The sequence below is a fragment of the Schistocerca nitens genome, chromosome 2, assembly GCF_023898315.1.
Source record: "Schistocerca nitens isolate TAMUIC-IGC-003100 chromosome 2, iqSchNite1.1, whole genome shotgun sequence".
NCBI classification, from domain to species: Eukaryota; Metazoa; Arthropoda; class Insecta; order Orthoptera; family Acrididae; genus Schistocerca; species Schistocerca nitens.
In genome coordinates, this window is record NC_064615.1 from 505,884,187 (window position 1) to 505,903,034 (window position 18,848).

General features: G+C 39.2%; 1 protein-coding gene across 2 annotated transcripts in view; it reads left to right on the forward strand.

Moving 5' to 3' along the window:
• Positions 1 to 15,632, forward strand: part of LOC126236481 (beta-1,3-galactosyltransferase 5-like) — a 39,865-nt gene extending 24,233 nt beyond the window's left edge. The window contains exons 2-3 of one of the 2 annotated variants that reach the window (XM_049945824.1): positions 431 to 685; positions 11,011 to 15,632. In XM_049945824.1, coding sequence (XP_049801781.1) covers positions 431 to 685; positions 11,011 to 11,404 — 649 coding nt within the window. In that variant the 3' untranslated portion in view covers positions 11,405 to 15,632. Of the gene's footprint in view, positions 1 to 430; positions 1,322 to 11,010 lie in introns of those variants that run through there. The other variant, XM_049945823.1, reaches the window with a different exon arrangement.
• The last annotated feature ends 3,216 nt before the right edge of the window (positions 15,633 to 18,848 follow it).

The following is an 18,848-nucleotide window of genomic DNA, read 5'->3' on the forward strand; positions in this document are numbered from 1 at the left end:
CTAGGAAAAATATATATAGCCATTATCCTGGGGCGTAAGTTTATTCTAAGACAGGTTTCCAGAACAATCCAGCAGCGGTAATCCAAATATATTGACAAACTCTATTAACATGATGTTTTCAACTATTGAAGATGACATGCCTTCTTATGTGTCTGTGACCTGACTGTTTCCATTCCTTAATCAACAACTGTTGAAATGGGTTGTCATGGTAGCACCGTTTTTCATCCTCAGTAATACTCTATTACATGAAACCCTTTTGTCCATTTGGTATTAACAGACCATGTTCCAAAAGAATTAGACATTACATCCACGAATCTGCTACACACCCACTTGCTTTCATGAGTGCTTGTAGTATAATACATGTAACTTTGTGCATACAGAAGCATTTTTTTATATTTTTTCATCACTATGATCTGTTGTTTTCTTGCAGGTATGCAGATGTTCTTCAAGGAAGCTTTCTTGAAGCTTATCGCAACCTGACATACAAACACGTGATGGGACTACAGTGGGCTGTACATCACTGTCCACAAGCACGATTTGTTATCAAAATGGATGATGATATTGTAGTGAATATGTACAAACTTTCTGAAATAATTTCGTATATTTCTGAATCTCAGAGAAAGGATCTCCTTATGGGTTATGTACTTAAGGGGATGGTTCCAGTTCGAGAACCTGCTAACAAATGGTATGTGACCCATGAGGAATTTGCTGGTAATATGTATCCCCAGTTTCTATCAGGATGGATGTACATAACCACACCTCCAGTGATAAATAAACTGCTTTCTGCAGCACAGGAGGAAAAATTCTTCTGGATAGATGATACTTTTGTCACAGGTATTCTTGCCCAACAAGCAGGTGTTGAAGGCTATAGAAATATAAGCAACATGTTTACAACAGATCCTGGTTATCTGGAGTGCTGTCTCAGACACTCAGATGTGTACTGTGATTTTATGGTTGGTCCAAGTGGAGGTGATTACAGTTTACAAATTAGATTAGCTATGCATGCTAAAAGATGTCGAGATATGGGATCTTGCAAGAACAGAAGCCCTCAAAATGCACTGAGAAGGACCTGTGTAAATAAGGGAAGGCAGCAGCTACCTCTTTCTGGTGGACAAGGCTATGTCGCTGAAGTAAAAATAGGTTGATTTTTTTCAGTGGAAGTGTAGGTTCACAGATGGATTTTCAATTAACTGATACAAACAGATCTATTTCACCGAGTTTCTGGCTTGATGCTATTATAGTGTGTGTATTTTAATAATGGATATAAAATTTCTGTATATGCATACTAATATTTTGTCATGAAATATATTTTATACAATTTTACATAACATAATCAATAATTCCCATTCATGTACCTTTACTTGCAAAGGAAAAAAAATGTACATATAGAGCGAAAACATACAGGTAGATTAAAAAATTGTAGTTAACTGATGCCAGCAGACTGACAATGCTTGGACATACTGATAGGTGTGCCATGTGAAAATACATTTTATTCAATACAAGATACAATGGTTAATTATATAACCCAATTGCAAGCTGCAAGCGACATAATATATATTTATTCAGAGTCCAAAGACAGCACCAGTAAGCAAATAATCTACACTGCACATATATAACCGAAGATTTGCTGTCCATACCTTTCTGCCACTCCCTCCCAAGTCCCCTTAAATGTAATAAAGGGCATGACAGTGGAAAGTTGTGCATCTGGTGTGCACATGGAATCATATACAAATAAAATGTTGGTGTTAATCGCCGACACAGACCTGGTGAATGTCGCAGCTGGTGCAAATGCTGGCTTAAGGCTGTCATTGTATTTAGTGATGGAGATGCTATCGGTGATAACATATAACATTCTGTTATGGCATGACAGTAATATATAGAGACCATGCTACGATGCTTAAAGAGGTTTTCAAATGGCATCGTGTTTGATGATTCCAGGACTGTAAGTCACAGAAGATTGATAGTCGCCAGATGGAATGTTCTTCTAAAACAGCCAGGTGGAGCTTTTATATCTCTGAGCATAGATTAACATACAGCTGATGCTTTAATAATATTGTTTGACATGTCAGTGAAGAATTTTCCAGAGAGTTAAGTGTTTTTTGACATTGGTAAAGATCCATTGACCTCAATACGTACGTGTTCAAATTGCTGACTCAGTGGGGTGAATGTTCTGAGCACAGCTGTAACATGCTGACTGTTAGTTATTTTGTTGTGCTGGCAAGCATTACACTGGCAGATTAATGTCTTGAAATCCTTCTCAATATGTGGCCAGATGAACGCCTTTTTCATTCCAGTTTAGTTAAAATTATTTATTGGTTGACACTTCACATATTGAAGGTGTCTCCTCCAATCAGAGTGCTCATTGTCACACCTAAACTGTTCAGCATTGCCAAACTGTCACAGCAAATGGCTAGTCCACTTCCATTGTTTGGCTAGTGTAGTATGTGAATCATTGTTACATGTATGTTGTTTTTGGCATCATTATTGTAAACAAAGCAGTAAAGCTACATATGCAGTCAAGTGCATTAGAACTGAATCATGTAATCTAAGCATTTGCATTGATGAAGCAAATGAAAAGCGCAGCACAAAGTACAAACAAAAGAGGAAACAAAGGGACAGTGACAATTCTGAGTGACACTCACAGATGTGATTCCACAATCATTAGAAGACACTAGCAACAAGGTATTTAGCTTCATCACATCAGGGACAGTGTCATCTGAAATACTGAAGATGACGAAATACTCAGGAGTAAGCAGTTTGAAGACGAATCATTTTATTGTGTTAAGAGTTGGTTAAAATGACATATACAAAAATGAAGTGCAGTAGCTGTTACAGCTATGAAAAACTGCATAGAAAACCTAACACACCAAAATGTCTGCAACATCTGCACCTACCACCATGTTAATGTGTTAATGCAGAAATTTGCAGCACGAGCTTGCAAGTAAAAATTGAGTGCAGGAATTTTGAGAATGTAGCAACTGTAGACATAAACTGTTTGAGACAAAGATTTCGTACCAGTCATAGACTAAACTTTAACCACTTAGGAAACAGTTTCAGGCAATGAAAATAATCTATGCTGTAGGGGGACAGAAAACTATAAGCACTCACAAAGCAGCATGTAAGTAGCTGCTGACTACAAATGGATTAACAAGAAAAACAAGAAATGAGACAAAAACATTGATGAAAGCAAAGTCATTGTGTATTGATGCTACTACTATAAATGGCAACAGGCAATTAATGTTAACACCATTGAAAGTACACTTTTTGACTGAGAGCCAACAAATAAGTAAGGACAACAAACAAAATCCACCAGCCAGTGTACAAGTGATTCCTGAAAAATCATCATCATCATCAGTAGCAGAAACATGTATCTGGAGAAAAAATATTCCAGAAAAATCAACAGCATGAGCAGCAGAAAGTACCCAGAGAAAGAGCCTGAGGCCCAGAAGCTACACAGGAAAATCATCACTTGAAACAGCAACAGCAAGCACCCACATAACGTGACTGAGACCAAGAAGAGCTGCAAAGCAGGATGAGGATTTTTTTTTTTTTTTTTGGTGTTGCTGCAGATTGAGAACAGATCCAGCCCATATGAATGTAAAATGGCCTTGTCAGAGGCAACAGAAAATGATGATGAGATGATTTTCTGATAGGTAGCAACATTATTTTTAGTATGGACAGATTAGCTATTTCATATACTGACCACCAGAGGCTCTGTTGTGGCTCATTTCACAGTGAAAAATTATTGTTTTGTTAACTCCTCAAACTTCCATGTATATACATTTCTTCATAGGGTACAGATTGTTGGTAAGTGATTTTTTTTTTTCAAATTTTGTATCTTTTTACAACTTTATGTACAAAACTACACTGCTGTATGTAAAATGTAGTTTTTTAAAGGGTCTTCCAGTAATTAACTACAAGAACACCCCCCCCCCCCCCGGCCCCTTGCCATCAGTGGGGTGGCTTGTATGCTTCAGCAATACACACAGTCATACTGCAGGTGTAACCACAACAAAGGGGTATCTGTTGAGAGACCAGACAAACGTGGTTTGTGAAGAGGTGCAGTAGCCTTTTCAGTAGTTGCAGGAGCAAAAAGTCTGGATGACTGACTCATCTGGCCTTGTAACATCACCAAAACAACATTGCCATGCTGGAACTGCAAATGGCTGAGAGCAAGGGAAAACTACAGCTGTAGTTTTTCCCTAAGGCATGTAGCTCTACTGTAAGGTAAAATGATGATGGTGTCCTCTTGGGTAAAATATTCCAGAGGTAAAATAATCCCTCATTTGGATCTCCGGGCAGAAACTACTCGGGAGGATGTCGTCGTCATGTGAAACAAAACTGGAAATCTACTGACTGGAGTGCGGAATGTTAGATTCCTTAATTGGGCAGGTAGGTTAGAAAATTTAAAAAGAGGAATGGATAGGTTAAAGTTACATATAGCGGGAGTTTGAGAAGTTCGGTAGCAGGAGGCGCAGGACTTCTGGTCAGGTGAATACAGGGCTATAAATAGAAAACCAAGTAGGGGTAATACAGGAGTAGGTTTAATAATGAATAAGAAAATAGGCATGCTGGTAAACTACTATGAGCAGCATAGTGAATGCTTGATCGTAGCCAAGATAGACACACAGCCCACACTCACCACAGTAGTACAAGTTTATATGCTATCTAGCTTCGCAGGTGATGAAGAGGTTCAAAGAATGTATGATGAAATGAAATAAATTATTCAGATAGTTACTGGAGAGGAAAATTTAATTGTGATGGATGACCAGAATTTGATGGCAGGAAGAGGAAGAGAAACAAAATAATAGGAGTTTATGGACTTGGGAAAGGAATGAAAGAGGAAATCGCCTGGTAGAGTTTTGCATATCGCTAACACTTGGTTTAAGAATCATAAAAGAAAGTTTTATATGTGGAAGAGACCTGGAGATATCGGAAGGTTTCAGACTGTTTATATAATGGTAAGACAGAGGTTTAGAAATGAGGTTTTAAATTGTAAAACATTTCCAGTGGCTGATGTGGATTTATTGGTCATGAACTGTTGATTAAAACCGAAGAAATTGAAAAAGGTACGAAATTACAGAGATGGTACCTGGGTAAATTGAAAGAACCAGATGTTGCTGATAGTTTCAGAAGGGGCATTAGGCAACAGTTGACTATAAAAGGGGAAAGGAATACAGCGGAAGACAAATGGGTAGATTTAAGAGATTGAATAGTGTAGGCAATAGAAGATCAAATGGGTAAAAAGACAAGGCCTAGCAGGAATCCTTGGATAACACAAGAGATACCAAATTTAATTGATGAAAGGAGAAAATATAAAAATGTAGCAAATGATGGGGGCAAAAGGGAATACAAACGTTTAAAAAATCAGATTGACAGGAAGTGTAAAATGGCTAAGCAGGAATGTCTAGATGACAGATGTAAGGATTTAGAAGCATATTTCATTAGGGGAAAGATAGATACCACCTACAGGAGAATTAAAGAGGCCTTTGGGGAAAAGACACTCCCCCATGCAAAGACTGCCCTTTTTTCCCTCTGTTTTTTCATTTTTTAGATTTGGCCTACTCTTATATGCCTTCTATTGTATGTGGTTTTAGCTTCCTCGCTGTACAGTTTGACCCCTGTGACTGGACCTGCCATAACTTTTGAATCACACGACTGATGACCTCGCCGTTTAGGCCCATAATCCTCCTCAGTCAATCAATCTATCTATCTTTGGGGAAAAGAGGAGCAGCTGTATGAATATCAACAGCTCAGATGGGAAACCAGTCCTAAGCAAAGAAGGGAAAGCTGAAAGGTGGGAGGAGTGTATATAGGGTCTATACAGGGGAGATACACTTGAAGGTAATCTTATAGAAAGGGAAGAGGACATAGATGTAGATGAGGTGGGAGATATGATACTGCGAGAAGAATTTGACAGTGCTCTGAAAGACCTAAGTTGAAACAAGGCCCTTGGAGTAGATGACATTCCGTCAGAATTACTGGTGGTCTTGGGAGAGCAAACCATAATGAAACTTTTCCACCTGGTATGCAATATGTATGAGACAGGTGAAATACCCTCAGAGTTAAAGAAGAATGTAATAATTGCAATTCCAAAGAAATAAGTTGTTGATAGGTGTCAAAATTACTGAACTATCAGTTTAATAATGTAAAATACTAACACAAATTCTTTGCAACCTTGGGGAAGATCAGTTTGGACTCCGGAGTAATGTAGGAACATGGGAGACAATACTGACCCTCTGACTTTACTTAGAATATAGGTTACTGAAAGACAAACCTACATTTACAGAATTTGGGAAAGTTTTTGACAATTTTGACTGGAATACCCCCTGCATTTTGAAGATAGCAGGGGTAAAATACAGGGAACGAAAAACTATTTACAACTTGTACAGAAACCAGATGAGGGGCATGGAAAGGAAGCAGTGATTGAGATGGGGTTGTAGCTTATTCCAGATGCTATTCAATCTGTACATTGAACAAGCAGTAAAGGAAATCAAGGAAAAATTTGGAGTGGGAATTAAAGTTCAGGGAAAAGAAACATAAATTTTGAGGTTTGCCGATGACATTGTAATCCTGTCAGAGACAGTAAAAGACTTGGAAGAGCAGTTGAATGGAATGGACATTGTCTTGAAAGGAAGATATAAGATGAACATTAACAAAACCAAACCAAGGATATGGAATGTAGTCAAATTAAATCAGGTAATGCTGAACGAATTAGATTAGGAATCAAGACACTTAAAGTAGTAGATGAGTTTTGCTATTTGGGCAGCAAAATAATTGATGATGGCCAAAGTAGAAAGGATATAAAATGTAGACTGGCAATGGTAAGAATAGCACTTCTGAAGAAGAGAAATTTGTTAACATCGAATATAGATTTAACTGCTAGGAAGTCTTTTCTGAAAGTATTTGTCTGGAGTGTAGCCTTGTATGGGAGTGAAATGTGGGCAATAAACAGGTTAGACAAAAAGAGAATTAAAACCTTCAAAATGTTGTGCTACAGAAGAATGTTGAAGATTAGATGGGTAATCATGTAACTACTGAGGAGGTTCTGAAAAGAATTGGGGAGACAAGAATTTGTGGCACAGCTTGATCAAAAGAAGGGATCAGTTGATAGGACACATTCGGAGACACCAAGGAATCACCAGTTCAATACTGAAGGGAAGAGTGGGGGGTAAAAATTATAGAGGGAGACCAGGAGATTCAAAGGATGTAGGCTGCAGTGGTTATTTAGAGATGAAGAGGCTTGCACAGGGTAGAGCAACATGGACAGCTACATCAAACCAGTCTTTGGACTGAAGACCACAGCAGCAGCAACAAGAAGAAGATGACGGTGCTCTAATCAAGTGCATGGAACCCACCAACAAAGCCTGAAAATGTCAAGTGTCAGAGGATATTTTGTTCTACAATTGAAAAGACACTGTTGGAAAAATAAAATTTCCATAACTTGTGAAGAAAGGTCTTTTTACAGTCACTTTGAAGCACACCATATAATACTTTAAATTATCCCAAATTTGTCAACATTTATTCAGTGTTTCTATGACAATGTTTGTTAGGTATGGTACACTAACATTCCAACATACTTGGTGAAATATTTTTTCGGTCATTTCCCACAAATATATGAATCATTCACATGTTGGTTTTTATCCTCCTAAAATTTTTTAATGGGAACTATATTTCTTCTTTTTTATTTTGTAACCCTAAGACATTCCTCTAATACAGGGTGTCCCAGCTATCTTGTCCACCCAAAATATCTTTGGAACAATAACAGCTATTGGAAAACAACCTTCACCGGTATCAATGCCGGGCTGGGGCCCATGAGTGTACATATTTGGAAACATACTAAAATGAAAGCATATGTGTTTTTTAACACAAACTTACGTTTTTTTAAATGGACCTCCTATATTTTTTCTTCAGCAATCCATAGCATGACAAAGCACATATACAATGGCGTTGATTGCATCGCAATATTCCCATTACATCCCGAGATATTAAGACGCAAAGTTGACGCTTGAAACACCCGACATGCGCTGCTAGCGCACGTCCTGAGGCTCAGGCGTGAACCCCATGCTGCCCTTAATTGCGATGTGATTGACATACGTAATCACACTTCCATACTTATCAAGAGGTCCGAAACGAATAATACGGTCTGCTGCCATCCTACTGCGATTACGGGCAGCATGGGGTTCACGCCTGAGCCTCAGGACGTGCGCTAGCAGCGCATGTCGGGTGTTTCAAGCGTCAACTTTGCGTCTTAATATCTCGGGATGTAATGGGAATATTGTGATGCAATCAACGCCATTGTATATGTGCTTTGTCATGCTATGGATTGCTGAAGAAAAAATATAGGAGGTCCATTTAAAAAAACATAAGTTTGTGTTAAAAAACACATATGCTTTCGTTTTAGAATGTTTCCAAATATGTACATTCATGGGCCCCAGCCCTACATCGATACCGGTGAAAGTCGTTTTCCAATAGCTGTTATTGTTCCAGAGATATTTTGGGTGGACAAGATAGCTGGGACACCCTGTATAAAACTTCAGTCCTGCTTACCGAGCGAGGTGGTGCAGTGGGTAGCTCACTAGACTCGCATTTGGGAGGACGATGGTTCAATCCCCCGTTTGCCCATCCTGATTTAGGTTTTCCGTGATTTCCCTAGATCACTTCAGGCAAATGCCAGGATGCTTCCTATGAAAGGGCATGGCTGATTTCCCTCCCCATTCTTCCTTAATCCGAGCTTTTGCTCCATCTCTAATGACCTCATTGTCGATGGGACATTAAAAACTAATCTCCTCCTCCTCCTCCTCTGTCCTACTTCCTTAAAACAGTACAAATGGGCACTAAATCACTGGAAAAAAAGACTTGGGCTGAATTTAGTAAGTGAAGAAAGACCCATGGTAAATTAACTTAACAGCAAATTAATACATGAAAGATACTAAGTAATAAGAGTTGTTTCCTTGCAAATATTTTGCAGTTTTGGAAAAACGTATCTGATCTGAAAGAAGTTAAAGAAAGTAGGAAAAATAAAATTTTGGACTCAAGTAGTTCTAGTTTATGGTACTTGTACACACATAAAAAAAAGTTTTGCATCACCTCGGTTCCGAGAGTTCCGGAACCTGCACAGAAAATTGGAACAGAGGTCAACATAAACATCATTTCCATCCTTTTTATTGATCATGAAAACCACTCATTGCATGTTGTACCACCACACAGCGAGACCTTCAGAGGTCGTAGTCCAGATTGCTGTACACACCAGTACCTCTAATACCCTGTAGCACTTCCTCTTGCATTGATGCATGACTGTATTCGTCGTGGCATACTATCCACAAGTTCATCACGGTACTGTTGGTCCAGATTGTCCCATTCCTCAACAGCGATTTGGCGTAGATCCCTCAGAGTGGTTATTGGGTCACGTCGTCCATTTCAATCTATCCCAGGCATGTTCGATAGGGTTCATGACTGGGGAACATGCTGGCCACTCTAGTCGAGCAACGTCATTATGTTGTCCATGGAGACTAATACCTCGCCAGTATGCTGCCAATATGGTTGCACTATCAGTCGGAGGATGGCATTCATGTATTGTACAGCCGTACGGTGCCTTCCATGACCACCAGTGGCGTATGTCGGCCCCACATAATGCCACCCCAAAATATCAGGGAACCTCCACCTACACTGCACATACTGGACAGTGTGTCTAAGGCATTCGGCAAGACCGAGTTGCCTCCAAACACATCTCCAATGATTGTCTAGTTGAAGACATATGCGACATTCATCGGTGAAGAGAACGTGATGCCAATCCTGAGCGGTCCATTCAGCATGTTGTTGGGCCCATCTGTACCGCGCTGCATGGTGTCGTGCTTGTAAAGAAGGACCTCGCCATGGACGCTGGGAGTGAAGTTGTGCATCACGCATCCTATTGCGCACAGTTTGAGTCATAACACGATGTCCTGTGGCTGCACAGAAAGTATTATTCAACGTGGTGGCATTGCTGTCAAGGTTCCTCCGAGCCGCAGTCTGTAGGTATCAGTCATCCATTGTAGTAGTAGCCCTTGGGCAGCCTGAGCGAGGCATGTCATTGACAGTCCCTGTCTCTCTGTATCTCCTCCATGTCTGAACAACATTGCTTTGGTTCAGTTCAAGATGCCTGGACACTTCCCTTGTTGAGAGCCCTTTCTGGAACAAAGTAACAATGCGGATGTGATCGAACCACGGTATTGACCCTCTAGGCATGGTTGAACTACAGACAACATTCTGGTAGAATGACTGGAACTGTACTGCTGTCGGACCCCCTCCATCTAATAGGCGCTGCTCATGCATGGTTGTTTACATCTTTGGGCGGGTTTAGTGACATCTCTGAACAGTCAAAGGGACTGTGTGTGATACAATATCCACAGTCAACGTCTTATCTTCAGAAGTTCTGGGGTCTGGAGTGATGCAAAACTTTTTTTGATAAGGGTATTTATGTGAAGTTAAATAAAACCTTGTCAAATATTTTACTCAAGAAAAGGGAATGAGTTTCACTTTTTGAATCTTGAAATGGACATTGCTAGCTGCAACCTGCTGTTGCCAGATAGCTGCAATCTGCTGTTACCACAAAACAAATGGTATTAGTGTGTCTGTTTTTATTTTTGAACTATTGTATTACAGTCATCGAGCAATTCATAGACATGACTGTAAGCAGGTGGCTTTTAATTCTGAAACTTCTTGTTTAGAAGAGTGGTGCAGTGTTGATATTGTTTATTTTATCCTTTGATAAAGTTTCCCATGTACCTAAATTTGTTGGTTATTGTAAAGTCAAGTTCATTTGTTTTATATGATTCTTCAAATGTTTAGTGTTAAGGCAAATTTTTATTTTGTTTATTCCTAAAATTTTCAATGATATTGCCCTTTTAGTAATACAGAATGTTATTTACTCATTTTAACATATTAAACTGTTAAGTAATTTAATTGTACACATGTGAAATGCATTTGAGATATTATTTTTATTTCTATCATTGTTTTGTATTGTTATAGGCCACCTAACCATGAAAAGGGAAAGAAAAATGTATCATCACATCAAAATAAGAAGAAATCCAAGGAGGAAGGTATCATAAAAGATGAAGGGGCTATACTAAAGTTCATGGAAGTTTCTTCGGAGATGCTAGAAGTTCCACCAGGGCCATCATGTGTGAGTTATTCTGAGGCTAGTGCTGCTCAGAACCAAGAAGCAGCTGAAATAGTACAAGTACACAACAGTGATGACTTACTGGGACCTGTAATTGATACTATAATTTCGTCAGCTTCATGTGCTTCTGATGGGACTGCTGAAATTGTGATACCAGATCAAACTGTAATCTTATCAGCTGCTTCAGATTTTGTCAGAAATGATATTGGAAAATGGGCTGAAAAGACAGATTCAAACATGTGATGGTTATTAACACATGGAGGTCTCAAAGTCTTATCAGCACATTAATACAAAATTCATAGAAGGGCCAACAGTACCGCTCACATTCAAATCAGAGTCAGAGACAGGCTCTGTCACACTGAAAGTACTGTCAAGGAGGCAGTTAATGAGAGAACGGTTTTGGTGCACATTGACAATGGCAGAAAGGTTTTACATGTTTGTGTGGCTTATTTTCCTTCTAAAGCATCATTGTTTTACTTCTGTCACCTCTCTTTGGTGAGTTCGTGCTTGGCTACCATGGGGCCCCATCCTTTGCAGCACCTCTTCCCTTTCCATGCTGCATGTTTGTACTCCTGCTCTTCTTTTTCCCCTCGCATGGGGAATGTTTGTGGGATGCTTTTGCGAACGTGTTCTGAAGTTTTAATAGCCTGACATCAGACCAGTCCCCCATCTCTTTTCTTTCTTTCTTTGTTCTCCACTGACTGCCCTACCTCTGATCCAGCTTTTGAGGTTTCCTCTGCCGGCCACTGTGGCCGAGCGGTTCTAGGCGCTTCAGTCCAGAACCCCATTGCTGCTGTGGTTGCGGGTTCGAATCCTGCCTTGGTCATGGATGTGTGTGATGTCCTTAGGTTAGTTATGTTTAAGTAGTTCTCAGTACAGGGGACTGATGACCTCAGATGTTAAGTCCCATAGTGCTTAGAGCCATTTGAGGTTTCCTCTTTGTTTTTTCTTCCACGCTGTGTGCTCCTGAATGCTGGCCCAGACGTTTGACACATAACAGGTGACTGGGTAACGCTTAATTCCCAGCCCTGGGTCGACAAGTAGGGTTTGCATTTATCCCCTGTTACAGGCCAGGACCAAGGAGGGGTGATTGCCAATTGGTCCCTCTGCCAGGAGTTTGGGAGGTATGAACAATCACTGATGATTGGTGATCCCCCCTTTTGAGGGGGCCCCAGTTGGAAGAAGAGCGGCATCAGAGATGCTGCTAATCATGGGGATTTTTTTGCAATGAGCCACTCATCTTCATCTAAGTTTATAAGTACTAAATGTATACAAAATGAGGCTAAATATTCAAAGACTCTCCAAGGTGCACCTAGGTTCCATGTGGTGTCACATACCGAAGGAGGTAAGTCCTCTGCTATGGTTAATCCATCCATTATTCAGGAAAGTGTTGATGCAATTGCAGGCCCTGTGAAATCTTGCTCTTGTTTACATAATGGGACTTTGCTTTTGGAGACCAATGGTGATTTTCAAGCTCAACAACTGCTTTCAGCTTCTCTCCTCCATGGCTATCCTGTTCCATTTGGGGAGGGTCATAATGGCGGAAGGGGAGGAAGAAACAAATGAAGGTTTGTCAGCTCGACAGTTGTCAATTACCACTCTTTGAAGACTCAGTGCTAAAGGCATGGTATTCTCACTGGTTCGACCTGCAGATTCCAGGGCAGAAAAAACATTAGGTGATGCGCACCAGTGAAATGGAGGTTGGCCAGGTGGTGGTATCATGCGGTGACACTGTTGAAGAGGATCTCCAAGTCAGGGGAGGAGAAGACTGATTGCTTTTGTTTGATTTCTTAGAGCCTTTGCTGTTGGCAGATGAAGACTCAGATGTTTGTTGGCTGGAGGGATGTAGAAAGTCTTTGCAGGAGTATTCCTTTTGTCCCATCAAATGCTGAACTCTTTGCATGGTGTTATTTACACTCAGCTGTCAAAACTTACTTCTCTGATCAGAACATCACTGCAGTCCATCAGGTAATGAAAAAGGTTGATGTTACCTTAATTCTTACAAGCACTCTTTTTCTCACTTTTGATCAAGTAGTGCTTCCATCGAAGATCAAAGCAGGCTATGAAGTCACCACAGTCTGATGATAATTCCAAACTTGTGTTGCTATCAGTGTCAAAGTTACAACCAAACTTGAGTGTCCTGCAAAAACATTGCCAAATGTGTTTCTTGACAGTTCATCATTTCCTGACTGAATGCTCTATTTTTAGCCACTTACATTTTCATATATGTTTTCCATGTGAGTTATTGACTGTTTTAATGAATGACGTAAGGGCTGTCGACCATGTTTTACTTTTTATTCATCTTAGCAATATGCTGAAGGGACCTCCTCTGTCTCTACAGCGTATTTCGCTGTCCTTGTTCTCAGCTTGCTTTCCTTCGACCAATTGGGCTTAATGTGTAGTTGCTTTTAAGTTCCTTTACTTCTTAATGTTCTAAGGTTATGACATGGGTGCTTATGACCTTAGTTACTTTTGCACTGTAAAACAAAGAAACAAACACACACATTGAAGTTTTACTCCTTGGTTGGGTTTAATACTTGGTGGAAACTGAACCCAAAAGTCACCAAAACTTTTACAGATGGAAGGGATTGAAACAAAAACTTCAAAAAGGTCAGACTATTGGCAAAAAAGAGCAGGAAGTCATGGAAAAAAGAATAATAAATATCATGAAATTCTTACCAGAATGTTTGATATGGCAACATTCCTGGCAAGACAAAATTTAGTGTTATGTGGTCATAGGGAAAATGATACCAGAACCAATAGAGGTAAGTTTTTAAATCTAATGCATCTGTTGTCAAATTATAGTCCTGCTCTTGGAGAACATTTAATAAAATTAAATATGGGCCAAAAATTCACTTAGACCCTCTTGTATGCCACCAGAGGTTCGAAATGAGTTTAATGAAATTTTAGGAAATAAATTTCACCAAAAAATTATAGGTTGAGCTCTTAAGGCCAAGTATTATTTGGTGATATTTGATGATACCCCAAGTATTTGCCACAAAGATCAAACAAGCCAAGTATTATGATACTTTATCACTGAGGACTGGGAAGTACGAGTAGTGAATCGTTCATAGATTTCATAGAAACGAAAAACAAAACAGTCATATGTATTAGTGAGATGATATTAAGTATTGCTGATGGGCTGGACCTTATGAATTGTAAAGGTTAAGCTTACGACAATGCTGCTACAATGACTGGGGGACAGACAGGTGCACAGCAAACTACTCATTGAACCTTGCATGCAGCTTTGGTGAAGCTGAATTCAATCACTTTTTTCAGCACATCATAATGCTGTTATGTTTTCTCTTTTGTATCCTCACACTGAAGGGTGGTTCTGATTGCTGTTACAAGCAAGAGTTTGAAGAGACTTTTACAAAGAAATTTTGACAACACAAGAGAAACTAACAGAATCACAGGAAAGCTTAAACATGTGAATGGAAACAGGAAATTGTTAGTTGTGATACAGGCACTGTTGTTTCTATGTTTCTTCTGTCTCTGGCAGCTGGTGCTGCTTGAAGTAAATGATGCCCAAAATTATTTGCAAATGGAGGGAATAAATGTATATCAGTGTTCTCAGAAATAAGTGTCTTACAGACGGTATTAGGAGGGTAATGAGAGGAATTTGCAGATGAGTCTTCAAGTCATGTTAAAAATATGTGTGAAGAACTTGGCATTTGAAACTCCCTGGCACATTAAAACTGTGTGTCGGACTGAGACTTGAACTCGCCACATTTGTCTTTCATGGTAGAGCATTTGCCCATGAAAGGTAAAGGTCCCGAGTTCGAGTCTCAGTCCAACAAGCAGTTTTAATCTACCAGGAAGTTTCATATCAGCGTACACTCTGCTGCAGAGTGAAAATTTCATTCTGGAGCTTGGCATTTCTATTGAACCTCCAAGACAAGTTAGGAGGAGGCAAATTTCTGGCAGTGTAAGTAGAAATGCTGGCTTATTGCACAAAGCTGATTTAAAATGAAAAATGTTTCCTCTCTTTCGATACACTAACTGCTAAAGTTTTGGAAAGGTTCCAGCAGCTCCAGAAGATGGCTGAAAAGTATACCTTCCTAAGCCCTTCAGTAATATTGGGCATTGTTGGTGACAAATGCAGCTTTAACCAAGCTCCTCAAGATATTGACAGAGAAGAGTTTAAGCTTAAGGGCATGCATCTACAGGCACTCGTAGTTACAGAAGACTGTAGTTACAGCAGACTGTGAGAAAGAACTTATTGATTCTCACCCATTGGGTTTCGTTTTTGAATCCACAGTTGAAGGATGACCCCCAATATAATTACAATGTGTAGAATGTTCCTCACAGCTGCCATAAGTAATGCCAGTTGTGAGAGAAGGTTCTCTAGATTGAAACTGATTAAAAATTATTTAAGATCTACATTGTCCACATTGAGATTAAAAAATCTAGCTGTTTTGGCACTCAAACAAATTAACATTGATGAATTTACTAAAGAGTTTGTGCTGAAAAAAAGATGCAAAATAAAATTTTAATTTTAGAAAGACATTTTATTTTGAATCCATTTTAGATAATGACAGAGCATCTTAGGTTCTTTTGCCTAATTGTGAAAATAAGGGGCAGCAACTTTAGGGTCACAATGGGTGGCAGAAATCCAAGCTATACCACTGCAAAAGGTCTCCCTTCTTCATAAAGAATAGATCTTTGGGGGGGGGGGGGGGGGGGGGAAGAGAGAGGCGACATCCAGGTCAGTGGATCAAAGTACTGACAGATACAATACAGAGATAAAGTATTTATTTTGCTAAAATTCTATATACATGCAGGATTAGAAAAAGATACTAGAATTAAACGTTAAAGTAAGAAAGTGGGTGCATTGTGTATATCAGAACACTGGTTAAATGAGGTGGAAATAGACATTTTTTGTTCCTCGAGGCTAGTTGTTACTAGCATAAGATTCAGAAAAAAGAAGAGAATGATGGAGCTGTAATTCTTATCAAAGATGGTCTGAAAATCATTAGATGTAAGATTGGCATTCTTCTACAGAAGCTTGAAATTTAGCATGACTTCAATGCGAAATTCTTATAATAGTTTCCACAATGAAACTTTGTCTCAAAACTGGCAGGAAATCCAGAGAGATTCTGGTTTTATGTAAAGTATGCTAGCAGTAAGACACAATCAATGCCTCATCTGCATGATAGCAGTGGAAATACTGTTGATGACAGTACTGCTAAATCAGAGCTACTAAAAAAAGTCTTCCGAAATTCCTTCACCAACGAAGATGAAGTAGATATTCCAGAATTTGAATCAAGAATAGTTGCCAACATGATTAACTTAGAAGTAGATATCCTGGGAGTAGTGAAGCAACTTCAATCACTTAATAAAAAGCAAGTATTCCAGTCCAGACTGTATACCTGTTGGGTTCCTTTCAGAGTATGGTGATGCAATAGCTCCATACTTAACAATCACATACAACTGCTCGCTTGACAAAAGAGTTTACACTAAGACTGGAAAGTTGCACAGATTCACTAATATTGAAGAAAGGCAGTAGGAGTAATCCACTAAATTACAGGCCCGTACATTAATGTCAATATGCAGCAGGATTTTGGAACATATATTGTGTTTGAACATTATGAATTTCCTTGAAGAGAATGGTCTATTGACACACAGTGAACACAGTTTTAGAAAACACTCTTCTTGTGAAACACTAACAGCTCTTTATTCACATGAAGTGTTGAGTGCTATTGACTAGGGATTTCAAATTGATTCTGTATTTCTAGATTTTCAGAAGGCTTTTAATTTTAAACACTACCTCACAAGTGGCTTGTAGTCAAAGTGCATGCTTATGGAATACCATCTCAGATATGTGACCGAGTTCACAATTTCCTGTCAGAGTGGCCACAGTTTGTAGTAACTGATGAAAAGTCATCAAGTAAAACAGAAGTGATTTTGGGCTTTCCTCAAGGTAGTGTTATAGGCCCTCTGCTTTTTCTTATGTATGTAAACAATTTAGGAGACAATATGATCAGCTGTCGTATGTTGTTTGCAGATGATGCTGTCATTTATTGTCTAGTAAAGTCATCATAAGATCAAAAGAAATTGCAAAAAAATTTAGGAAAGATATCTGTATGGTGCAAAAATTGGCAATTGACCTGAAATAATGAAAAGTGTGAGGTCCTCCATATGAGTGCTATAAAGAATCCAAAACTTCGGTTACATAACGAATCAGTCAAATCTAAAGGCTTTAAATTCAACTAAATACCTAGGAATTGCAATTATGAACGACTTAAATTGGAAAGAACACATAGAAAATATTTTGGGAAGGTGAACCAAAGACTGTGTTGTACTGGTAGAACAGTTAGAAGATGCAACAGGTCTAATAAAGAGACTGCCTACAGTATGTTTGTCCATCCTCTTTTGGAGTACTGTTGTATGGTTTGATATCCTTTCCAGAAAGGTTTAACAGAGTGCACCAAGAAAGTTCAAAGAAGATCAGCACATTTTGTATTATTGAGAAATAGGGGAGAGAATGTCACTGACATGATACAGGATTTGGGGTGGACATCACTAGAATGAAGGCATTTTTCATTGTGGCGGAATCTTCTCACGAAATTTCAATCACCAACTTTCTGCTCCAAATGTGAAAATATTTTGTTGGTGCCGACCTACATAGGGAGGACAATCATCATAATAAAATACGGGAAATCAGAACTCACACAGAAAGATATAGGTGTTCGTTTTTCTGCACACTCTTTGAGATTTGAATAATAGAGAATTATTGTGAAGCTGGTTTGATAAACCCTCTGCCAGGCACTTAAATGTGATTTGCAGAGTATCCATATAGGTGTAGATGAATATTTTTTGTGAGTTAGACTACAAGTTCAGCTGCATAAAGCTGGCAGACCAGAATATAAAAGTTCCAAGCCCTTTTAGGTCTAAAATTTTTGAACTATTGTGAAAAAAATATCAAGGAAAATGTGAAATATAGAAATGTCAAACTCTGCAACCAGTTATCAAGCTCGTTTTTTTTTTTTTTTTCAATATTCTAATGCTATTAAACTTACTCTTTAGAACCAAAAATGCTACTCGTAAAGAAGCTTCGTAAGGGAATATTATTGTTAACTTCTCTAGTGAGATTTTTACTGTGTGTCATGAAAATGGATGTTTTTTTTGACCATGAACTCTTACTCCTCACACACAACAGCAAACTGTCAAGTCATATCTACAAGACCACCCAGGAAGAAGATATAGTGACTTGGGTGATAGGTCAGAAAGATGAGTTTGTTAACTTGTTTGCTGATGGACTAAGTTCCACTGATCACCCAGAACATTATGACCACTGACCTACTATTGATACAAACCTGTCCAGATGATAGCAGCATGTTGTATCAGTGAGCATGCTGTCCGTGTGTAGAATGAGCAAGGTGTGCAGTCTATCTGAGTTTGACCAAGGGCAGTTTGTGATGGCCCAAAGGCTTGGGATGAACATTTCAGAAACTGTACAACTGGCTGGGGGTTTGAGGAGTGCTGTGGCAAGTGTCTTCAGCACATGGTGAAACCAAGGTGAAACCACAGCCAGACTTTGTGGGGTTCGGCGGCCACCCCTCATTAGAGATGTTGGATGTCATATGCTGGGCAGATGGAGAAAACAGGACTGGTGGTGAACTGTGGTGGAACTAACATCAGACTTTAATGTTGTGGGCCTAACACCAGACTTTAATGCTGGGCA